Source organism: Perna viridis, chromosome 14 (genome assembly GCF_037379345.1).
Source record: "Perna viridis isolate PV_CMFRI_1.1 ecotype Kerala chromosome 14, ASM3737934v1, whole genome shotgun sequence".
Classification (NCBI taxonomy): Eukaryota; Metazoa; Mollusca; class Bivalvia; order Mytilida; family Mytilidae; genus Perna; species Perna viridis.
In genome coordinates, this window is record NC_142458.1 from 2188296 (window position 1) to 2215430 (window position 27135).

A 27135-nucleotide genomic window follows, 5' to 3' on the forward strand; every position below is an offset into this window, starting at 1 on the left:
GAGGTTTTTTTTTCAATAAATAATTTGAACATTCCGCCCCCCCCAAAAAAAAAATACAACCCAATACCCTCCTTTCCCCTCGCTCTCATAATGGTCAATGACGTTACAAAACTTTGCAATACTTCACATATTTTGTAAGGGCATCTCTAGCAATATCCATTTCAGTTTTGGCCTGTCAGATCAATCTGTAAAGATACCGGAAATACTACAGTTCTCCACGGATGGTGGGAATATTTTACACCTATCATGTGAGGTAAACAAATTTCAGACGACAGCTGCAAATTCAAAACTAGAAAATGATTGCCTTTCCTCCTTTCCTATCTTAGAAAAGCTATGCTTCGATTTTGATAATATAATCGGAGTTATTTTTTTCCGAGGTGGATTAGGTTCTTGGCAACAGCAACAGTTGAACAGCGGAGATACACGTACGCACATCCACATTTTTCCTGAAGTTTTTATAAACATAACATTCACTTCTTTAGATAAGTGAAACAAATTAGAAGAAGACTTGAAAGCTATAAGAAAAAATGAATTTATTTTTACTTAAACGAAACCTTAACCTATATTTTTTTTATTTGTTTGATTGAAGGAAATGATGAATTTTCGCCGTAAGGACAGTCACTTTTTGTTATTTCCGGGACATAACTTTTTTGTTAGTATATTGAGGAACCTTAAGGGAAATTTAGAACGTACACGTGATAACGGTAGAGCTCAGACCGCTTCGCGGTGCTCGCTATCATTTCCTTTCAATGCATTGCAAATGAATATTTCAAGCGTATATATTAACTGTGTCAACATCCTTATTTCTCTAACATTCTTTTCACAAAGTTTGATCAAATCCAGTGACCAGAGATCAAAAATGGTCATTTCACATCGATACATGTAGTTCATCCTTGAATGAAATCAAATTATCAAATGGTGTTTTTTTTCTGATTTTTCTAATTTTGTCTGAGTCTTACAAAATCTTAAACATACGAAATATGTAACGCACGCCATTTTGATTATCCCCACTTGCCATAACTTTGTATCTTCTCCATTAATGTCAAAATTAGAAAGAAAATGTCTGTTAAATACTTAAGCACAGAAAATTATATTTACACATATTTTACTCTCAAAATCTATACAAATGTAAATAACTAAATATTCGATTACCTGCTACTTAAACTCAAAAGGAACGTTATTTAAAACTGTGTTTAGTGATCCGCTCGTGATCAAAGTCGCTTTAACAATACATTTTGTTCATCGCTAGCGATTTCGAATACAAATGTGTTATGCTACAATTATTGTGTTATCACCTTAGACAACACAATAATTATAAGTTATTTAAAAGTTTCTATACATATAAACAGCAATGTTTGTCTAAATGCTGTAGTTTTTGTTCTCTTTTTATTGTATTCAATTTATTAATTTAAAATACAAAAAACATTATCAGTAATGCTATTCAAATATGGATGCTTTGCAGTTCTTGCATTTATGAAATACTCAGACGGTGAGTTTTATATTATATTTGTAAACATTATTGCAATGTTCAATGTCCCTTCCTTCAACACCATTCAATTTATTTTACATTTACAAGAAATTTTGGTCTAAAGACTGGCCAATCAAATTAATTCTCATAGATCCCATATTTTTTGGAGAAAATAAAAACAAATCAAATTCAAGATAAAAGTCAATTTGCACATAGTTTATAAATAAAAAAAAAAAAACATTTTTTATATTGTTAATTTTGATGTGGTGTACAGTGTACACGTGTCTCAATGATTAACATTAAAATTAAATATGTAGGAAAATCCTAATCAAAATATCAATTGTATACAAGAAGTATTCATAACCAACACTGTCGGAAGCCATCACCGAGAGGTTCTACTATATGTAATACAAGGGATGAAGCCCCGGTGTTTTACTTATTTTTAAATTTTGAATACTTTAAAAAAAAGATTTCGTAAATAGGGTAGATAAAATATGATATTATTCGGGGTCAGACAAGTCTGACTACTGGGTTGGTGACCTTGCCATCTCCTTAGATTCATTTCTCTTATAACGTTTGCGAACAAACTGTATTTAATCAACACTAACTTCAATGTTTTATCATGGAAGAAGTTAGTGCTGCTACAAAAGCAAAAAAATGAAAGTCAACCAAAATCTAGCATGTGATATTTCCTAAACACATTCTCTGTATTAGTCGAGAAGTTTCTAACTAACTCTAAGTGAATATAACATGTTATAATCTGAATTACATTACAAGACCAACGGGTAAATGGAGATCGAGGGTTGACACGGCTTGAAATACATATTTGGACATGTCGTTTTCATTTTATCATATATTTCAACTTCAACTCAACTGTATTCTAAGTATGGATAAAATTTAATACAATTATTTGTTATAACAAAGTTTTCATTATGTAGTTCTCTTTTACAAAATTGAAATACACACTTAATTGTGGTAAACAAATATGTTCGTGCTGAACGAGAAAGATTATTAATATGATTACTAATTCGCAAAAATATACTAGAATAAAAAGATATTACAATACCCGTCTTGGGTAGGGTTCATATTATAAACGATATAGAGCAATGATGAATTGGGTATCGGGCAATAGTGAATGAGGCATTGTACAAAAGCGATGGGAAGTATGTAATAGTTTATCACATATTCATGATTATCTCATTATAATTCTTATCATCAATTTAAAATTGTTTTCCATAAATTTATAAAATGAATTAATTTATAAATATGCAAGACCCAGATATATTACGTATTTGGCGATGGTGAATATGCATAGGGTGTGAGACATTGAGCATAGAGGATCGGGAAATTCATTATGGACAGAAAGTGGTAATGAAGTTGTGGGAAAAGGCGATTCGGCAAAAGGTGTTTGGTTGGGGCAGTTGGAAATAGAGAGAGTGGGAATTATAACCCATATAAGCGCTGTATACTAGAACAAATTTTCTAGCGTTTGCATATTAGAGCGTATAAATGTAAATAGATATTATAATGTAAAATACGCTCAGCTCAGCCAATAAAATTGCGAAAGATGTCACTGATGATCCCAGGTGTTTTTTTTTAAAGAATCTTATGGAACAGAAGCAGTACTCGTATATTCAGATTACACACCCAAAAGAGCTATGGGTAAGAATCATATGTATCCAGGACATTATCTGCATGATCTAATGAATCTTAATTATATTCAATATGACGCTTTTTGATATGTGGTGTGATGAAAAGTAAGAGATTTACCGCAACACTAACTCAGATAATAATGATTTGAAAATAAATGTAAAACTGAACAATATTTATAACTTCGTTTGTTGTTTAAATCTATTCTTTTTAGCCTTTTCACATTGCTCTGGACAAACAATAGGTGTTGGTACTCCGTCGTCGTATGCTTTCAACACAGACACTTCTGGAGTCGGGTATCTTTTAGAGGATGGAATATATCAGGTCACATGTTGTGGATATATTAGTCGCTGGGACGTTTTTACAAGCGCAACTGGGACTGTTAAGTTACAACTTTGGCGTAGAACAGGCACTAATTCGTACACTCTAATTGGTAAAAATGAACTAACAGCAAGTAAGTCACTATTTTATTAACTTTTTTAAACTGTTGCTGTATATTGAAAATTTGTTTTCATATCTTTATAATAATAAACTTATCAAATTATTTTGGAGCGTCTCTGAATGTGCCGTCGTCATTCAGTAAATTGGAAATATGATTTTTGGCTTTTCTGTTTACTTCATTTCATTGCAAATCTTATTAATAAAACATAAAAACGCTACAAAATATTAAAAAAAAAATGGTTACAAGATTTGTTAAAAAGTTTTCCATCTGTAACCTGTTTTCTTTTTATCCTGTTGACATTTTTTTCTATCCTTTGTATTTCGTTTGTTTTTTTTTGTACAGAACAAGATATTTGAAAAGAAATCCGTCAAAACATTGAGAGTAATCAGAAATGACGTCACGCATCAACAGTTTGTGCTTGTTCAATAAGTCCAAAAACTAAAAGTACATTAAATTGATCTAAAATACAATATTTATATTACCGATAACCAAAATAATTAATTACTTTCAATTTTGATCCTGACAAAATAATGTGGAATATCTCCACTTGTGCTCTCGCTCTCGTTGAGATATTTCACGTGATTGTGTCAAGATCAAAGTTGAAAGTAATAATATTTTATATGCATATCTTCTTCCTTTATTTATCTTTACTGCTTTAGCTGGTGGATTGGACTCAGTTGTTGTTGCTAGCACAGACAGAATTTATGTGAGACATGGCGATATGATAGGATGGTATGTAAATTTCGATAATGCAAATATTCAAAATGACTCAGGGATAAATACACTTAGCCTTAACAACTGCAGCAAAAACATAAGGCAAACAACAGTTGGCTTCGTATATCCAAATTGTTCAATAAAGTGAAAAACAAACAAAATTGACCAATGGACAGCAAAATAAAAATGCTTGTTATATAAAAACCCCATCTTAAGCTACATTCTAAATTAAAAAAAATACCCCTAAATGACCCATTATTTGGAAGTCAATATAGTTCAGACTAGATTGTAACACAGGGAACAATGAGCAATTTTCAGTGAGAATGTAATAAATGGCAGCTTCTCCGAATTAGTAGGTTAAGAATGCATTAGACTTTTGATATCAAACGAAAAATCAAGTATATTTTTCTCTTACTGCTTCTCTTAAGTTACTGCCCTGGATTTGGTGTAATCAGAACATACATCAAGATATTGGTCCTTTTATTGGATACGATACTATTTTCTACATTTTTGTTATTATCATGTATGTAAACGTGAATGAATTGATTTGTGCATTAATAGGTATGCCGCTACCAATTTAGTAATGCATAAAACATCTTCTGGATATCCTGCCACTAACAGGGTTTCCACAACTATCACGGACGTCATTATCGGAAGTATACATGACTGGAGTTCTGAACGAGTAGTCGGATCAGAAATGAAATTTGCAATAAATGCAATATTGTCTGAAAGTAAGTTATATTAGACACAACCACAGTGAAATTTGTCTTAACCAAACCCCGCACGAACAAAACAAAACAAAATAAAAAATATCAAATACAAAACAAAACAAAAACAATCTAAACAAGTGATTTGTGAATTTTAAATGAATTAGTAGAAAATACTTCGACTTTCAATGTGTAACGTCATCATATGTTTAAACTCGTCGTCGTTTTCAAAGACCCCGATGTAGCAAAAACATTGTCTACAATACATGACAAATATGCTGTCGTACCAGCAGACAAAGCCCAAAACAACATTGTTTTTGTCTGTTTTATATCCAATGTTTATTATCAGAGGTAGACGTAGAAAATAAAAGCAGTGATAAGACCTATACTGCTACCACTCTCTCCAAAGAAGAGATTGTGGAAAACCATAAATCTGTGCTATCCTCTTTTGGCCTCTCTACCAAGGACGATGATTGTGATTTCCAGTCTATGTACTGGATTCCTAAACTTCACAAGAATCCATACAAACAAAGTTTCATAGCTGGATCTGCAAAATGTACCACCAAACCTCTTTCAAAACTTCTATACTCACAACTGTCAAAGAGGGTCTGCAGTCCTACCACAACACTTGTTACTCCCGTAGTGGTATTAATCAATGAAAAATTCGAAAGATCTTTTGGAGACAATCAGTTCAAGACTATTATGTGAATATAATGGCATTAAAACCTATGATTTTTCAACACTGTATACTTTTATTCCCCATACTCGGTTAAAATCCCGACTTCAAAACATTATACATCGTTGTTTCCCCCCCCCCAAAAAAAAAAAAAAAAAAATGGTACACCTAGATACAAATATATAGTTCTTGGTAGAGATACTCTGTAAGAAATAATTCCAAATCATCTTCCAAATATACAGAGGAAGATGTTTACAAAATGCTGAAATTTTTAATCTACAAAATATTTGTCCAATGTGGTGGACGTGTTTTTCAACAAACGATCGGCATTCCATTAGGAACAGATTGTGCTCCTTTATTACTGACCTATTCCTTCACTCTTATGAGGCTGACTTTATAGCTGATCTGATCAGAAAGAAAGAATATCGTTTGGCTAGATCCTTCAATCTCAGTTTCCGCAATACAGATGACATATTATCTTTAAACAATCCTAATTTCGGGATTTGATACATTGCATCTACCCAAATGAACTTGAGATAAAAGATACTACAGACACTGTGAAGTCAGCCTCATATCTTGACATACACTTAGAAATTGATGGTAAAGGAAAACTATTGACCAAACTTTACGACAAACGTGATGAATTTTCATTCAGAATTGTCAACTTTCCTTTCATCTGTGGCAACATCCCTTCGGCTCCTGCGTATGGAGTGTTCATATCACAACTCATACGTTATGGCAGAGCTTGCCCAAACTACGCAGACTTTTTGTATCGCGCTAGAACTCTATCAAATAGGCTTCTGGAGCAGGGTTATGTTGCTACAAGATTGAAGTCATCACTACATTAGTTTTATGGTCGTCATCATGAACTCGTGGATCGTTATGGTGTATCAATCTGCTCCATGAAAATTGATTTGTATAACGTGTCATAATTTTCTTTTCTTCGTTTGTCTACCCCGGACTTGACTTTTTGTCAGCAACTCGGCGGGTGTTTTTAGAAAAAAACAGAGGACGCTTAGCATACCGGTGCACCAGGTCCATGCTCCCAGGTTTTAGTGGAGTCTGAGTTGCTCATTTGCTTTTGTGACTTTGTATTTATGATTTTAATTACTTTTGTTTTTTGTTGTGTATGTCTGTTTTCCATATCTGTTTTTTTTTTGTCCCTGGATTACATTCTGTTGATTACCGCTTTTACCTTGGCTCCCTTGATTAATCTTTAACTTACTAACTTTGTTATTGTAACATTAAATATGCTGTTATTTATTTATTTTTTTTTGGGTTTTTTTTTTTTTTATAAAAAAATAGAAAAAAAGAAAAACGTTTTCTTCATCAAAGTTAATAAAAGTCAGTTTTTGAATTAATGGATATAATACATGTAAGTCTTACATGCAAAGGAATTTGAAATAAGTCATAAAATATCCTTTACGTTAGAACCAAATTTTGCGGTTTATTATCCCACGAAAAACAAGAAAATTGGTACCAAAAAACAAAATAGTTGATATTTGTATGTTATTTACTTTATTATGTTTGATTTTGTTTATAATCTCATCAAAAATAAAGAAAACCAAACACCTAATGGTTTAGACACTGGTTAAATCACTGTTCTATTTTTTTTAAATATCTTATATTGATATCATATTCCTCCAGATCTTCCACCACAATTCACTTCGGCTTCACTTGTTTCCATTACTGAAGAGACAGCTTCTGACAAGAATATACTGACCTTGACCTTTAACGATGACCCCGGGGACACCATTGTTTTCTCAACATATGACAACAACAGTCCTTACTTGTACATTGACGCAGACAACGGTGAGTATACAGTGTGACCGAGATAAAAAAAATGTAAGACATAAACAAAACTGGTTGTTACAGAGGATTATCAATTCAAATGAATCATCTACAAAAGACGCTATGTAATTAACAGTAAATTTGGGAAAAAACACAATTTTCCAAGTACCAGTCCATCTTAAAATCAGACGACGCTGGAAGAGGTGATTCATGGTATAGAAAAAACCAAGGAACATACAATGCTTTTCCAGTATACATTTTCAAATAAGTATAGTACTTTCTGTATTCAAATTTGTATTTTTGAGAAAATCTGACATTCATCTTTTTGACAAAATTTGGGATTACCATTCAATCTAAACAAATTGACCGCTACAATCTCAATCACGGAAGAAAACAAGTCGTAGTAAAGAAAGTACAAATAACTACTATTCATGAAAGAGTAACCAAGGAAACCACGATTATAGCGGAAATCAAGAGAACGCAAAGCGAGATACGGATAACTGCCACAAACAACAAATAACATAACATACAATAACCACAGTATTACATACAAAATAGCAAAAGTAAATGAGAAACTCGAACTCCACTAAAAGTAGGTGCATGGGCCAGGTACCGGTAGGGTAAGCGTCCTGTGCATTTCTGGAATGAACGAAACAAAGCAGGAAAATCCAAATGTCAAAAGACGAAGAAAAAACACAAAACACAGGGAACTACTCTTGCAAACCAAAAACAAAATAAAACAACGAAAACAAACTACAAATATAGCAAGAACCCCTTACAAATGAGACTAAGTATAAACACTAAGATGTCTAAAGATTGTTATTACAACTTAATGGTGCTGGAAGAAGATCACTGTAAAAAAAAATGTACAACATAAGAAAAACCATAAGTCTGAGAAAATTACAAACTGTTTGTGACGACATCAGTTTCAAAGACTTTGATTGGTGTTACCATGGAATTTAACAATACTCTAAAACTAGAGTTTTTCTTTTGTTAAACTTTAATGGTGCTGGGGCAAAACATTTTAAAAGGTGGAGAAGATCTTCATGACCATTATATTAATAAATGATCACAAATACTTAATAATATTAACAATGCAATCATGTTGATTTAAACTGTGCATATTGTTTTTGTATTCCATAATGCACAAGAAATACATATTACTAAGCTCAAAGGGGTGATTACCCCGACGTTCAGCAATGCAAACAAATGCATTGAGTAGTTAGAAAATATCATAATACAAACTACAGGATCTCAATCAAAAACAAGAAAGACCAGTGTAAAATTTCCAACTAAGGATTTAATTAGAAAATAAAAGACGAATGTATACATTTCCCCACAGGACAAGTGAAAACATCTCAGTCCAACATACCAGAGGGATCATATTCAATTACACCTATGATAACTGACTCCTGCTACAGAACAGCTACGACTGTTATAACAGTCACTGTCACCAATGTAGTAAGTATAAAACAGTACAATTACCAAATCTGAAGCATTTATCCGGAGAATGTTTGTGGTTATTGCGCTTAAGTCAAATCATTACTCTGAATTCCAAACTGAAATTCTGCGTGATATTTCAACTGAAAACTAAAATGATCGAATGAAATCCATGAGGTGCCGAACCGCAATACTGTGTTCAATCTGATATAAGTATTGTTATATTTTGTCAGAAGCATTAGTACCTATTGACAAAACAATATTTCCAACATACTAAACCTTAAGAAGGCAGACCGAAGGTAAGGCACACAACTTTCTCAAATCATTAAAATGTTTGTATTTAGCATTTTGTATTAATCTCATGTAAGCATCAAAGTAACATGGATTGATTTCATTATGTTTTAAATGAAAGCTTGAACGACTTTGCTGAAATTAAATATGATACAAACATATCACTGATATCAGGAGTTATGCCCCTTATCCTAGATCTCCATCCATAAACACATTATCTTTTACTCTTTATGTGTACGATATACTTCCTCGAATATATATGCATTTATTAAGTGGGGTTGCTGTCACTTGCACAATGAGTGATAAACACATGTTTCTGTTTACATGTATACGCTAGAATTGCAAAACACGAAGTGACCCAATCTTCGATATTAAAAAGCAAAGTATGTAACAGTAATTATAATCGATCAATCTTTTTTATGTTTGGTGTCGTTTTAGATAACAAACATTCATTGTATTTGTTTCAAATGTTTCTTATGTGAGGTTACTCTTTGGAAAAAACGTGTACAGCATACCGTAATGTGTATTTTAAATATACAATTTGTTTAGTCTGCCTACCAATTTGATTCATTGCCATCCAGGATTTACTCGTTTCGTGCGAAAAATGACATTTCATTTGATAATACCGAAATTTACACTACCATATTCTGTTTATTGCTTGATTTGATACTTTCTTCCAGGCCATAATATACGATGGATTGTCGGAGACATCGGCAACAATATCGGTAGACGATTACCTAGAGAAGAATCTGACAGATGTTCTGATTACTGAAAACCAGGACGGATATTATTGTTATTTTACCAGTTCGTCTTCATTCCCCTTTGTCATAAGACAGGCCGACGTCCTTCATCCAGGTTTTTTGAATTGTTTATAACTTCTTCAATCCGTGAACGATATAACTAAATTTACTTATTTGGTCATTGTATCACATTGTAATGATACAGGCCAACATCCTTGATTATGGTATGTTTCATCGTTTTTTAGTTGGTCATCATATCCCTATGTTATGACACAGGCCAATGTCTTTTATAAAAGGAATATCACATCGTTTTAAGTTGGTCATCATATCCCTTTGTAATGATACAGGCAGACCAATGTCGTTTATTAAGGTATGTTTCTTCGTTTTTAGTTGGTCATAATGTCCCAATGTTATGAGACGAGCCAACGTCCTTTATAATGTCGTGTTTCATCGTTTTATTGGTTCATTAGGTACGAAACAAGCCAATGCTTTTAAAAAGACATATCTTATTGTTTTAAGTAGCACTCCAGCTAAGAACAACTTAATTACAAAAATAAAAATATGTAGCCTGTTTTCGGGTGTATCACATTTTTCATATTTTGCATGATTCTTAAAAAGACAGCTACTTAAGTCGTTTATTAAGATATGTATCATTGTTTTAAGTTGTTCATCATATTCCTATAATATGCCAATGTCCTATAAAAAAGGAATATCTCATCGTTTTAGTCGGTCATCATATCCCATTGTAATGATACAGGCACGCCGACGTCTGTAATTAAGCTATAATTCATCGTTTTTAGTTGTCATAATGTTTTAAGACAGACCAACGTTCTCTATCCAGGTATGTTACATTGTATCGTATTTGCGGAAATAATGAGGGACATTTCTGATAATTTCCTAGTTCGTCATCGTCAAGCTCCAAAACAGCGTCTGACGTTCGAAATTCACACCAGACGTTGCAGTCCAACCCCTCAGAAAATTCAAGAATCTTGCAAAGTCGGGAAATATGAAATGATTTTACGCGATGTTATCCGATTGTCATACAACATGTTATTTGAAAAGTGTCCGAGAATTTCAATAGGACTGTCTGAAGCGGTCAGTAAAAGATTGAACGAACGTCTTCCGCTTCGTGGAGTTTGCGTCATCGTAAGCCTTTGTAATAAGACAGGCAGACGTCTTTCATTCTGCCTCTATGATATTCTTTATTATCTCCGAGAGTCAAATCTAGGGTTGATTGATATTGGAAGTGATTGGGATTCGAATACGTCATCGAAAACCCATACCATGTCTTGTTGATGATGTTTACGAGTAATCAAGGGAACCAAGGTTATAGCGGTAATCAAAAGAATGTAATCCATAGACAAAGACCAGACATGGAAAATAGACATACACAAAAAGAACATAGAGTAACTAAAATCATACAAACAAAGTAACAAAAGCAAACGAGCAACTCGGACTCCACTAAAAACTTGGCACAGGTAGGGTAAGCGTCCTCTGTTTTTCTAGAAACACCCGCCGAGTTGCTCATAAAACGTCAAGGCCGGGTATAGACGAAAGAGGAAAGGAAAACTATGACACGTTGCACAAGTCACTTTTCATGGCGCAGATGGATATACCATAACGATTCACGAGTTCATAATGACGACCATAAAACTTTTGTAGTGATGACTTCAATCTTGTAGCAACATAACCCTGCTATGTTATAGGCAACTTTATGTTTTGAATCTTCAGTCGTTTTTTTTATTCGATTAAAACCGACTTGCAATGACTTGCTGCCTTGTTTTTTAGACTTTTATCATATAATACGCTTTTAGGTCACTTGTTGCAGTTTTTTAATGTTAGTGTCAGTCTTGCATTGCTTAGTAATATAATTTCAGGATATTCAATTTACCTACAAGATTGGCCAGAGTTACATGGCGGACCATCGAGTTATACTCTCAATATACAATGTGCTGAAGCATCTGGAACTTCGCCAGCGAGTGTTAGCGGAAGTTTCTCTGTTTCCGTTGCACCGAATAATGGTCCATCTATGGCTTTATCTACAGGTAAAATAAAACAAAAACTTGCAAAACATATAAGATTATTTATCCCCCAAATGTCATAAATAAATAAACAGTTTGATCGTAAATAATGATTTCACAATGCGTTTTATGTTATTACATTACTTCTTACGACAATTTTTACGGTTCCTTTTCATTCTTTGTTTACTTGTTTGATTTTGTTTGTTTGTTTGTTTGTTTATTTATTTTTTAAGGGGGGCTCAGAACTCTTCTGGTGGGTTTCCATTGAGATTAAGTTCTAAATGTGTTGTTTTATTGGCTTCCATTTTCTTAGTTTGATGTCGGTATATGCCCTTTGTAGCTACAGTTACGGTCGATGCTGAAACAGAGTGGGTCGGAAGTGATGTATACACAGTTGTAGCCAGTGATCCAGAGGATGATCCTCTAACAATGAGCTTGGCTGGTGGTGGGCCATTTTCAATAACAGATGGTAAAAACAATAAAACGTCCACACATTATTATATAAACGTTGCAGGTTTTAACAAAATGAGATGTAGGAAATGTGATTTACGAATTCTTACCGAACCATATAGGAAACAATCGTTAAACTTAAAACATTTTTAAGTGTCAAAAAGAGATTCGACAATCTCATATATGTAAATCTTAATATTAATACATGTATAAAAAAAGAAAAATACTAAACATGCGAACTCCATCATCACAAATGCAAATAATAACAGTTGTACTTTGTAAATGGACATACAATGACAATAACGATGTATTTACTTATAAAAAAAAACAAAGAAAACAACAACAACAACAACAACAACAAAACACAAAATAAAGCAAAACAAAACATAACAAAAACAGTATTATGAATGGTAGTAAAAGTCTTCATGCATTTTTACTTCACACATTATCTGTTTTTATCAATGTTAATTTACTTTAACGCAACGTGTTTATTTACAATCCGCACCACTTCTGTACATTGGTTTGATACTAAGTTAAGCATTGGTTGATACAGGGGTCGGAAATAGGGCACAGTTTTATAGACTGTTTATGACAGAAAATAATCCAAAAATATAATGTTGATTTGATGCATTTTGATTACTCAAGTGGAACAATTGAAGTTGAAACATACTAAAATATACAATACTGATAACAAATTAATCACGGGTTGAAAGGACAACTCATGAAAATTCGAAATTAAATGTACAACGGTAAAATCAGTTTACGCAAAAAAGTCAATAGTTGCCCATTGTCAAGTTATTGCAATAGGCGGCTATATAATAACGATTTCGTTAGAAACATTTAATATATATATATATATATATATACCCATATATATAAAAGTATGGGTATGCTTTAGTTCATCAAGGAGTTAAGATTGAAATATTCTTCAGTTTCAAGACTTTCAATTTATGGAGAATATAATTACAATTGTACAATATAAACACTTTTTCATTCAGCTGGAAGAATAATGCTAACGAGCAATATGATACGTGGATATTCTGCCAGTTACAGTCTAACTGCCACAGTAACAGATACGGTCTCAGGAGAAACTGATTCAATGACTGTCGCTGTTACCATTACAAGTGAGTTAAAACAGAATTAATGATCTAACAATTATTGGGAGTAGACATAATTCTTTAAGGAAATCGATAAATTTATTATTAGTTGGTAAACAAATTTAAGGAGAAATGTCATATTTTCATCAACAAAAACGAGCTACTTTTAGACTCGATCTTAATTCGTGAAATATCGTCGATTTTCATATTTGAAGTATACGTGTTCATGAAATAAAACATTCCAAACACAAAAAGATCAACAAAATGTTAAAATGTGGGAGACAATGACAAAGGATTACAAAATTGTGTATCCAAATTTTAATGGTAGTTCAATGAATATGTATATTTTTCAAAAAAGGTTGCGGGAAGTCTACAAAATCTACATGGAAGTTTTAAAATGCCTCGTAACTTTCTTTACATAAGATATTTTTTCGTTTCTTTGTATTTCAGCGAATATTAAAACAACCGCTACCGATATATAACTTCCCGCACCATTTTCATGTTAAATGAAATGAAGTGTAAATTAGGTAAATCGTAATAGAGCATGCCATTGCACTTTTGCATTTTCTAAACTATATATTTTTTCACTTAGCGACGACATTGAAACAGTCGCACTGGCGACCTCTGTGACGTGTGACGTGTGAATAATTGATTTAGTTGCGATAGCAGACTACGGTTTAAGTTTCTTGTTTTTTGAAAAATAAAAACATTTTTCATTGAATATTGTAGTAATTTATAATATAATTAGCAGAAAAGTTAATTACTTGTGTTTTTTTCTGCTGAACAAAACATGGTTACCCCCTCCTTCCTCTGTATGGTATCTTATAAAATATCCCATATCTAATAATATCTTGGCAATATTTCCTTTCATTAATAATTTGTTATGACTTGTCATTCTCCGAAATCTGCATAAATGAATACAGAATATTTTTTAGATAACTTAGTATGTAGCGGCGTAGCATTTGGTGTTAATTTTATATGTTTAAGACATTGCATTAGTGTACATGTACAATTTGAACTCTCTGAAGTATTTGTTTTATAAGGAAAATGAGGTATCATCATAGATATTTTAAGCTGATGTACAATTTGTCAGCTAAGAAGAGACAACATTGTGGTGCTTTGCTCCATACAAAATAAAATACTTAATTCAAATTTTGACATTACCCACCTCACACACACTTCACTATAGTACCAAATGAAGTATCAGCATTCAAGGAATACATGTATATAACAGTGTTTTTAAGAGGGGACATGATAAGCTCAATTTAGCATAATATATGTCTGTACATCACTAAATGAATATATGTTTTAAGATGTAAGAGCTAAGTGTTTATACATGTACATGTGTATTCATGGAACAGATCAATGATTTTCATTTATATGATATGGCTATTAACATACTTCAAGGTCTGTGTTAATGTTCATAGTTAACACGTGTATGATTAACAGGAAGAATCATGCTTCTTAAAATTTTCCAAGTTTTTTTTATTATTGTTCAGATTAAGATTGTAATATATATATATGAGTTATGTTTTTGTAACATTGTTTTTCAAAATAATTATGTATGCAAAACAATATTAAGTGTTATCACAATAACAGAAAGTTATCTTAATCACATTGATTACTGTACCTGTCCTATATGATATGATTCCACCAACACCATCATCCAGTCATTGGAATGCCTTTCAAACACAATTCGACAATTTTGTTTTTCAAATACACTTTCCAATGAACACATAACTACTTGTATTTCATTAATTCATCCAATTTCAATGTTTCAATGTATAATGTACACATGAATTTTAGCAAGTAAATGCTTCCTTCTGAAAATTTTGTTGCTCATTTGCTTTTGTTACTTTGTTTGTATGATTTTAGTTACTTTATGTTCTTTGTCGTGTATGTCTGTTTTCCATGTCTGATCTTTGTCCCTGGATTACATTCTTTCGATTACCACTATAACCTTGGTTCCCTTGACTACTCTTTGTAAACATTTCTTTGAAATCAAAATTGATTCATGCATCTAAGTTCCAGGTTATATTTATTCACAAATAAAAAGTCAAATTACTTGTCACTCTCAGTTGAAAACTGTTGAAGTTCGGTAATATTCTATACTAGAGATTCCATATTGACACCAAAGTGATATCAATCATAAGTAAGGTTAACCCTGCTGCCTATGGGTTTGAAGCATGGAGTTGGGAAATATTTCTGTAAAGACTATAAAATTCAAATTAGCATACCTACCTTTTTATGCAATAATATATCTGGTCAGTCTTTTAAAAAGCCACGCGTATGGCCACACGGGTGGAACAATTTGACATGTCATTGAAAATTATTAAAAAAAAACAATATTTGCATCCCTTGCTAGAAAGTATTTGTTTAAATGAAGTACAATTTGATTAAAACTATCAAAAGAAGATTATATAAACAGACATTTACTAGTATCAATTTACAAATTTGCGATCAGTTTGTAATTTTGGTTACTTAGGGAAAAAAATAATCCAACTTAAATCGTTACGTATTGTGTGCGTGATCAGACGTCAGCCAGATGTCCAAGAAAACTCCTTAATATACCCGCTTCAATATTTTCAGATTTAAAAATTTCAAAATACTTCAAACACTGAGGCTTTATTCCCTATTTTTCACATTGTAGAACCTCTTGAGATCACACTAAAAACAAGAAACAAGAAGTTGTACTTTTTGATATATTGTTAAATCGCTTACTCAACATATATTTCCCTTAAAAAAGGGAGATAACTCAACTTTTTGTGTATTCCAAAAATCAGGAACAATGCACCATTGAAAATTGTAGAAGCAAAACGGTTGTCTGCATTAATCAATAATGTGACATTTTCTCATGAACAAAATGCACATTGTAATACGGCTGACAAATAATTCACAACTGTAAGTATTATACCCCTCATATAACGAACGTCTTATTGTGAGTATGGTGTTTTTCCGATCCCAGATCTAATCCACAACTCCTCTGAAACCGCTTACTTTAATATAATGAAATTTTCATACATTTGTGCTAGAATATGCCAGTGTGAACTTCTCATTGTTTCTTCTTATCTAAATAATTATTTTGGTTTTCCTGGTGCAAAATATTGACTTCATCATTGGCTAGACTTATTGGGAAACATCTTTGATTCTACAACTCCTCCGAAACTGCTAAACGGAATTTGATGAAACTTTCACAATTTTGTATCACATGATGTTATTCTCTTATTTTTTTCCGTTCGAATGCATTTAATCATTAATAGGGTTTCGAATTTGTTTACTGGGGGAGTGGTGTTATTACTTTGCTTCTTGTTTTCTAGCTTATATTTGTTAATTTTGAATATGTATCGTTGTAGACATAAATGTAGAGCCAACGATAACGAACACTGTTGTTTCCTTTAATGTGAATGAAAACGAGGCTGTTGGTACTTCCGTTTTTCAAGTTAACGCTGTTGACACGGATCCAGTTGAATACTATGCGCAGTACAATCCTTCCTACGGTAGAAAACTATTTTCACTTAACTCCACAAGTAAGTGTAATAACATTGTTAATATTTAAATATTTTCATGTCACAAAACGTTGTAGTTTAATTGAACACCTACAACCATGTATTTATGTTCATCTAGACAATATTATTTGAACTAACATTTGGACAGACAATTGTTTTTTGAAATATGTAAAAATGCAAATATGTTTTACCTTACTTATGTTGATGAGATTTATCTTTTTTTCTGCTGATAAACATATACAACACAATTTTTGACAGGTGGCATACTGACAACATCAGCGCATATTGATTATGACGTAATAAACGATCACAGCTTTACAGTCTACGTCACAGTGTCTGATGGCAAATGGTACAGTAGGAAGACGTTTACAATCAATATTCTCAACCAAAACGAGACTCCCGTGCTTGGACAAACGTACTATAAAACTATAAGGGATGAGGGGGTGGTAAGTACAAACATGTTTGAATTTGAAATTGAGTTTATGGAATTATTAGAAGCATTTAGAATGAATTCGATATTCAACATAACCTCTGTAGATTAAAATGTTTGTAAGACTTTAAATATTACGACATTGACACGTGTATTTGTCATGCAACAAATTAATCTGAAATAAATAGGTAGTTATATATAATTCATAATCGACAAAAATTCTATGAACATATAAACATATCTATGACAACAATGCGAGTGAACTCCCCATCAAAACGTTACATACAAACAGAACTAAAGTGCAAATCAAGAACGTATTCTATTTCTTGATACAACATACACGTATAACCGTCATTTCTTAGGATTTAAAAGCAAAACACATGTCTTGACACTACTGTAGATAGCAGTTTTATATACTATTGGGTCAATTGTAATCTTTTTTACAAATTATTCGATATAACCAACTTGGGAATAGTCAATGAAAACAAGTTAACTGTTACAAAGTTTCGCACGCATTACCTGGTACATAGGTACATGTATTACTATATAATTCATTTTCAAAATATTTCCCGTCTCAGTTGAAGCTTTTTATAAAGATTTAAAAGTATACACGGTCTTTAGAGTACATGACAACGCGTGAACTTTTTTGTTCATACACCATAATCTTATACCGCCATTGTTGGATCAATTAATCAAGGATACTTTTTAATCCATATCTCACACGGCTAAAACATGACAGTTTTTATACTATTGGATCAATTTGTTTCGAAATAATGGGTTCTTAAGAACTTGGGACCAGTCAATTGAAAAACATTTACTGTCCATAAGTTGGATGCTCACGCACACCGATTAATACTGTATAACGTAAGTTCCAATAGTTTCCTGCCGAATTGAGACTTATTTTTCATCAAAACGGAAATGATATATAGCAGATTTGAGATACAGGAAAATTACTTAGTTTCAAAAACAGAGCAGACCCAGTAGAACTGGTTGTTCAAATCAAAACGCATCATTCTAGATTTATACATAGTCAATAAGTGTGAATTATCTACAGCAAATATAATCTACTGACTTCAGGTGTACGTGAATACTTTGTTCCTACATCGAGTTGAGTGCGATATTTTACTGCATTCCTATTGAAGTTGTTTGTTGATGTATCTTTTAGTCAGGAGCTACGTTTCCAGCGATTATTTATAACGTTGATGACCCGGATATTGCGTCAGTAAGTGATGTAATTACTTATACAAGAGACTGTGGTGCAAACGACTTTAGAGTTTCATTAAATCCATCGACAGGGAGGTTTTCCTTTGCTGCAGATTATGACCTTGAGAATCCAACGAATCCGACAGACTTCACGTGCACTGTTACCGTGACTGATCACGGAGGACTTACTGACACATGTATAGTGGATATCCATGTGGAATACGTGAACGAATTTTCTCCCGTGTTCACAGTCTCTTCACTTTCAGCAACAGTCCTATATACGGAAGTTGTTGGTAGTATCATTTCCAGTGTACATGCTACAGATGACGATTTAAGTGATCATGGGATATTCTACTACGAATTGGAAAATAGTAATAATGTCTTTTCTATCTTACAAAACGGAAGTATATTTGTAAGTGCTGATCTTTTACCATACTATCCTAACGGAGGTACGTTTAACATCGTCGTAAAGGCCATAGATACGGGTCAAAGGTCATCGACGGTCCCTTTTACAGTGACTATTCCCGCAACAACAATCGTTGCTGTTGAATATACGACAGAAAAACCGATGACCTTCTATGATTATCAGATGAATATGGCGTCCTATGAAATAGCGGCTCTAGTTGTGTTTTCTTGTCTCTGCATGTCTATCTTTCTTGTGATAAAATACTGCCGTTCTAAGTAAGTACATATGTTGACATTATTTGAAAACTATCAAAGAGGAAAAAGTAGTAATACCAAAGATTCAATCGAATGCCGGCAATCATGTGAAGAAAACAACACGTGTAACTCGAAAAACCGCATTTTACACAAGAAAAACAAAACTGACAACATAAAAGAGTCAAAATGTACATACAGAGGAACAAACAGAATGAAACCATACCCAATCGTGGTTAAACAGAATTACACATCTCCTCACTAAACAAAGTTTGAAATTTCTGAAAATGATTGCTTTATGTATATGTTGGTCTGTGAATCACGCAAATTATGATTCAGTCACAAATATATATAGTAACTGAAACATGTTACTAATTACATACAAACAATAAAAAAACATATTTATATATGTATGTGTAATTAGTTACATGTTTCAGTATAACTGAACGATTTTATCAGATTTTATCATCACTCTTTTAAATTTTTTTGGTTTTGCATTGGTATATACATTTCAAAATGAAAGATGGGTTTCATCACTCGTGGGTAATGGGACGATGATGAATATCTTCAAATAGACTCTCGGAAGGATGAAAGCGCTGTTCAAGTTAAATATATCAATTTTTGTCCCATAAACCTCCTTTTGCAATCGCACGTACATCGACAAAAATCTCAATAACATATCGATAAGTGAATATAATTGGTAATAAAAACGAGGGTCTAAAGTTCTCCTGGAATGTCTTTGTTGTTTATGCTCACTAAAGTATTATGTTCAAGTCTGATATTACATTCAGCATGATTGAAACAGATGTCTATATACAAAGTTGCAATTTCCAATATCTTAAACAATATATAATGTAAATCTAAACGCCTAAGTATTGATCATTGATTTTAGCAAATTTATAATCACTAAAAATTCCCTTGAAAACAAACAGTTCCGCCGTTTGTTTGATTGTTTGGTTGTTGGTTTGTTTGTTTTTCTTTCATTTTAACTCATTGGGTTTTTTGCTTTATTTTCCTTTTTTCCCTTGGTTGCTCTTTTTATTTTATTTCTTGAATGTGTTTTTTTTTTGTTCTTTCCATTCTTTGTTGTGTGTGTCTGTTTTCCTGATTAGTTTATTTTCGTATCTTGGCTCCGCATTGATTACCCATGATTGTATACCTACAACGTGGTGGCATACACTGATAGGAATGTCCATCCTTCCGTCCGTACTTCCTTCCTTCCGTTACACATGTTATACAGGAAGAACCCATCTTTAATCCGTTATTCCTCCTATAACAATACATTGAATATATGTATAACATGTTCTCATTGTACACCTCTTTTTGAAGACTTTTTATCTTTATCAATTTGGGGATTTCACATAGCAAAACCTGGACTTTATCATTTATGCATATGGGGCTTTGGGGGCATGTCTTTTCCGTTACTCCTCCTATACCGCTGAATTGAATTGAATGAAACTTTCGCAGAATCTTTATTACATCTGCCCATTGTGCAACTCTTATTTAAGATTTTGATCCAAATAAATATGGAGGTAAAAAAGTACTTGTTATTAAATTCAGGGTATGGGGGTATCAAGTTGGTGAAAATTTTTTTCTTGTTTTTTTTTTATCAGGAAATCGATATCAGATATACGGTTATTTATTCTAAATTTTAAAAAAAATTGTGATTCGGCAGGCAAAGGTTTTACATGGAATATATATGCGTCCTTACTTCTGAATAACATTGATACAGCCCTGTAATGGTAGGAACTTTCTGTTCACGCATTTATGGTAGAGAATTCTCTATGACTTATAGAAACGTTCTCACCCCCATATAATCTTTAAATCACTTATTACAATATCAAATTAAATTCTATATTTTTTTTATTTTCTTTTAACATTGAAACTGTTATTTTAATTAATTTTAAAATACTTTTCATATCAATAAGCATTTTGAAAAATCAAAGCACCATACTCTACATTCAAAATTTAGCTTCCCCATACACCATCCCCATATATACCATAGAAAGGGGGGTTAACCCATATTACATGCACTACTGTATTTCAGTTAATAAGTTACTAGGTTAACGCGTTGCTCTTTTACGTATGATTCCTAATGAATTTAAGTAATATACTTGAAATGTCACACAATCCCTTTCCAGTACGATTTTTTTATATTCTTCAACAGGTCTCCAGCAGTGCAAAATCCACAACCCGTCAGACCGGTCACTTTACCATCAATACCAAACTCGAATAAAGATCATCAAATATGTGATGCAATCTCACGACATAACCAACGAGGCACCCTAACTTCAAATATGGGTAAGCTTATGAAAGAAAATGTTAGGATATTTCCGCTTAACTTTTCATTTTCTGGAAACTCTGATTGGTACGTTTAATTGAATATTTGTTTATAAGGCAATATGAAAGAACATCAATTCTCACCTCAAAACAATTTAAGCCCTTGTGAGTATTTACATGACAGATAAATTATTAAATTTTACACTATTTTAATGTCTGTTCATGCTATCGGATCGGCCTTTGTTAAAGTATATGATAAAAAAGAAGATGACAAAGAATCTCACCCACTATTTAGCAAATATTTCATTTCCTAAAAAAATTTGTAAAACCTGGTCTCTGGAATCAGTTCCGCAAAAACAAAACTGAATATAAACGTATTCTGATTTGTATGAAGACTCTCTCTCCCCGTTCCGATAATAATGAAGACCATTTATCTTGCAATGTAGTACATAAATGCAAGACAGCTGATAAGGAGTTTCCGCTGAATAAATCATCTCTTACTTTAGTTATATCTAAGATCAGGAGCCGCGGATGTCATATTTAAAAAAAAAATATATCCCAAAAGTTTATGGGCTTCCGGAGAATTTCATGTCTAAGAATTAGCAAAATAATGCCAGGACTCGTAAGTAATGTATATATCACCCGATAAATAATTGACTCATAATTGACACATATACTTGTACTTGCATAAGATTAAGGTTCTTGCAGCTGTCGAGACGTTATGCTAATACTAAATGTGCATGCATATAACATGCTTATTTTTAAATGAAACATTTACAAAAGTCTTTTGTAAAGGAATATCTTTACACAAGTTCATTATCACAAAAGAATTTGTCCTTCAAATAAAGTTTTAAAACATAACGAGGTTCCAGGAAAGACATAGATAACATAATATACTGCTTATTGTTGACATTTACTTAAATGTCTACATATATTAATCCATTTTACTCACCTGAGATCGTTTAAAATATTACACGAGGATATGTCCTTACGTATAAAAATTTCAGTTCAGTCCCTCTGAAGGATTTTAAATTAAGTAATTGAAAAATACCAATCACATAACTTTGGTTTTCTGTTCATGTGTTTAAAGAAGTAAAATCTCATTAGCAGCATTATAACAAAATTGGCAGGTAGATGTAAACGTAAATAGATACAACAAAAACTGTAAACCAAACAAAAAATAAGAAAATTTAGTCAAATGCAGTTTTGACTTCGTATTATTGTTACAAACTGTCGCAGTAGAAAATGACAAGGTCGTTGCTAAGGGTCGTTTTAAGCTATTAATTCAAACATGCACAAGCGAAGTGTAATTTTTCTATCTTACTACTGCTGAAACCAGATGTGTTGTGCTAATATATAAACTATATATGACTCCCCGGTCGAATCGCGTATTTGTTTATTAATTTTCTTTTTTTTTTTTTGTTAATTTTGTTCAAGAAAATATCCTTGATATAAATTGTGTATGCAAAGGAACATATTGGCATACTGCATTTTTAAATAGCTAATGGCATTCCTTATGTGATATATCAAACACATTTGGCAGATTAAGTGTTTTTTCTAAGATACAAGAGCCTTTACAAACTTCTAACTCTTGGGTATTTATAGCGTTACAAACATAACATGAAAATATTTGCTTAGACTCTAGAAGATTGTTTGCCTGTCGTTGTGCTATGGGGTGTTTTTATGTGAAAGGTTCTAGTAAGTTGCAGTTATTGCAAGTATCATATTTGAATATTTGTATTAAAATGTGTGCAATTTTAGCCAATTAAACGGTGTTCAGAAAAAAATTCCAAACTATAATGTGTACGTGGTAATATAGGTGATGCTTGTTTTTTACTTTCACTAATTTTACTTCCGGTTCGTTGCCGTTAATCTGTGTCTCTACAAATCGAATGTATGTTTAACTAATTATGCATTACATTTATTATAAATATATAGTTAATACACTCGATAAAATGGAATATTGGATGGTAACTGATTTTTAGAAAGTGTCTCAATTATCTCTTCTTTATGTAAAGATTCTAGGGTTCCTACTACGGAAGATGAACATATTAAGGTCGACCAACTGTTCACCATAAGAGGACCAAAACCGACTGAATATAGTTCAAACATGCGGAGTCCATCTTAGTGATCTTGTACTGTAAATTCTGCAAACATTGTAAAATAAAAACTTGCAATAAAATGTCTTGTTTTATAGTCTCACAATTTGAAACTAGATTGGCTAAATCAATTACTTAAAATGTTTGCCTAAACCGATCTTTTACGAAGTTCAGTCTATGGTTCTGTCCAAAAATCCAGATGGTGGGTGATTCATCACATCTCCAGATAATCAATACCATTGGTCAAATACATTTGTTAAACTCTAAAAACAACTTTTTATATTCGTTTCTTTGGAACTGCTATATATTTTGAAATACTTTTTGACTGATTATAAAGTAAAAGTTTTGGCGGGAAATGTTTACGTATGTTTCTGTAGCACAACGTTACTAAATTTTAGATGCAAATATCTTCAGTGAGTAACATTCATTTGCATTTTCATTTCAAAACTGTCTATATAAGGTCTTCGTAAGGATTTCAGATCAAAGGGTATTTTGGGGTAATCATAAGCTTCTACCTGGTTCTAAGTCAAAGCTCTACTTAGAGGTCGAATGTACAAGATACTACATTATTAGCATTATAGTTATTTGACTTTTTGTTCAGTTTAAAAATACAAACAATAAATGATTTAACTGCCGATCCAGTGATGCATCATAATAAATAACTTAGTGCTTGAATGGATAAAATAATACTACAAGAAATTATACTGTTTTTGTTTTACTTTTCGCACATTTAAGTTGCATTGGATGCTGAAGAATATATATTGATACATTATAAACACCACCTTAAAGTGTCATTTCCGTCGCAATCAACGGGTGCTAGGTTAATAATAAAATGAAATACCCTCAATTAGACAATGGTATTTTACTATTCACATAAAGAAGACTTTCTTTAATCAAACATCGGTCGGTATTTACAGTGCACATGAACATGATGAATGTTTCAGAAGGTTTGACTTTTGACATATTGCGTGATTCTTAAATAGATAGACTTGTACTCCAAAGTATCTTCCTATTTCAGCCTTTATATTTGTGTAAATATTATTCTGAAGGTATTTTGAAATTATATTTGGTTTATTACAAACTGTACATGCATTATTGAAAATGCAAACCCTAGAGATAAGAACAATATCATTGTTACAGGTTTCAATATTGTTTAACAGAGAAATCTGGCGAAAGCAAATTCATTTTAGACTTTATTATTGAATTTGGTTAAGTCTCGTTCATAAATTATTTTCTGTGTGACATGACGAGTTAAATTACGGTTTGGGACTAAGTTTTTTGTCCGTGAAATGTTACCCTAGTCATTTTTTTTCAAACTGGCATACAAAATGCTGAATGTATCAGCATTTCTTGATTCTGTTGGTTTATAAAGGTTCAAAATAATTTAAAAACTGATAAAAAAAAAAAATTAAAATGTGGCTTTCGCAGTTTTTTCGATTTTTTCAGGATTTTATTTAGACAGGTTTTATCGTGTATATATCAAGGATCGTGTACATTTAAAGCTTTTTTTTAAATATTCGTCTATTTTTTGTCAAAGTGATTGTGTTTATGCTCTAACACAATCAGATGTTGGTGCTGATGCTCTAACACGATCAGATGTTGGTGTTGATGCTCTAACACGATCAGATGTTGGTGCTGATGCTCTAACACGATCTGATGTTGGTGCTGATGCTCTAACACAATCAGATGTTGGTGCTGATGCTCTAACACGATCTGATGTTGGTGCTGATGCTCTAACACGATCTGATGTTGGTGCTGATGCTCTAACACGATCTGATGTTGGTGCTGATGCTCTAACACGATCTGATGTTGGTGCTGATGCTCTAACACAATCAGATGTTGGTGCTGATGCTCTAACACGATCTGATGTCGGTGCTGATGCTCTAACACAATATGATGTCGGTGCTGATGCTCTAACACGATCAGATGTTGGTGCTGATGCTCCAACACGATCAGATGTTGGTGCTGATGCTCTAACACGATCTGATGTTGGTGCTGATGCTATAACACGATCTGATGTTGGTGCTGATGCTCTAACACGATCTGATGTTGATGCTGATGCTTTAACACAATCAGATGTTGGTGCTGATGCTCTAACACGATCTGATGTTGGTGCTGATGCTCTAACACGATCTGATGTCGGTGCTGATGCTCTAACACAATCAGATGTTGGTGCTGATGCTCTAACACGATCTGATGTTGGTGCTGATGCTCTAACACGATCTGATGTTGGTGCTGATGCTCTAACACGATCTGATGTTGGTGCTGATGCTCTAACACAATCAGATGTTGGTGCTGATGCTCCAACACGATCTGATGTTGGTGCTGATGCTCTAACACAATCAGATGTTGGTGCTGATGCTCCAACACGATCAGATGTTGGTGCTGATGCTCTAACACAATCAGATGTTGGTGCTGATGCTCCAACACGATCTGATGTTGGTGCTGATGCTCCAACACGATCTGATGTTGGTGCTGATGCTCTAACACAATCAGATGTTGGTGCTGATGCTCCAACACGATCTGATGTTGGTGCTGATGCTCCAACACAATCAGATGTTGGTGCTGATGCTCCAACACAATCAGATGTTGGTGCTGATACTCCAACACAATCAGATGTTGGTGCTGATGCTCTAAACACGATCTGATTTGAAGCTTCAGTAGCTCAATTAAACCGACAAATGTCATCAACTAAATACATTCATATCATTATCTCAATTAGTGAATATAAAATTCTTTTTCGTTTTTTTTCTAATAGTAATTTAAGCTTTATATTGGTTGGAATTCATAGCAAGAATACGGAATTAATGACAATGCGGGGGATAACATAGAGAGAAACGTATTGGTATGAATAACGACACTGTTACTACAAGTCAAGGAAAAATCAGGAACGACAAATCCGCATAAACATACGATATCCATGTCCGAGTTAAGTTTGACACAAACTAAGTTGTACAAGCATTTGGAATTAAAATACGTATTTATCATTGGTCATCATTGCTGTGCTTGCTTTTTCGTTTCAGTAGTGATATTGTTTTATACTGAATTAATAAGAAAATAATAAAAAATTGTTTCCTGTCCATCTCTTATGACTGTTAGGGAGATACAACAATAGACTCCCCCACTGCAACTTACAGGGGTTTTAAGTAAGGTTTGGATGGACCCTAGTTAACATTAATTCTAAACAGGTGTTTCAAAACGTATATAAATGATCTTACGTTAAGGCAGATTTATAATTTTCTATAACGTAAAGGGGTTTAACTATACTTTAAATCTTTAGATAATTCTTACAATATTGTGCAGGTATTGACACATTTCGCAATTAATCTAAAATTTGATACCCTGGAATTACCTAAACATTTATTTTTATGTATTAAGAGGAAGCGCCCATCTATTATATGATATCGAGATCTATTTTTATACTACCTGTTACTTCGTACAATCGAATGATAAAACAGATTTAAATTACCGAT

The 27135-nt window shown here is 32.8% G+C and overlaps 1 protein-coding gene across 3 annotated transcripts; it reads left to right on the top strand.

Moving 5' to 3' along the window:
• Positions 1-1340: 1340 nt before the first annotated feature.
• Positions 1341-23745, top strand: LOC148597714 (uncharacterized). 3 transcript variants are annotated; one of them, XM_088561038.1, is made up of 16 exons: positions 1341-1489; positions 3071-3130; positions 3333-3572; positions 4220-4292; positions 4836-5005; positions 7305-7469; positions 8791-8909; positions 9860-10034; positions 11797-11964; positions 12281-12409; positions 13389-13514; positions 16841-17014; positions 17252-17439; positions 18589-19307; positions 21451-21584; positions 23582-23745. In XM_088561038.1, the coding sequence occupies exons 1-16, from the start codon at positions 1435-1437 to the stop codon at positions 23689-23691; spliced, it is 2805 nt and encodes a 934-aa protein (XP_088417164.1). In that variant the 5' UTR covers positions 1341-1434; the 3' UTR covers positions 23692-23745. The 3 variants fall into 3 exon arrangements, 2 of the variants coding, with proteins under 2 accessions (XP_088417164.1, XP_088417165.1); XR_015918453.1 differs by lacking the exon at positions 18589-19307; XM_088561039.1 differs by lacking the exon at positions 3071-3130.
• The last annotated feature ends 3390 nt before the right edge of the window (positions 23746-27135 follow it).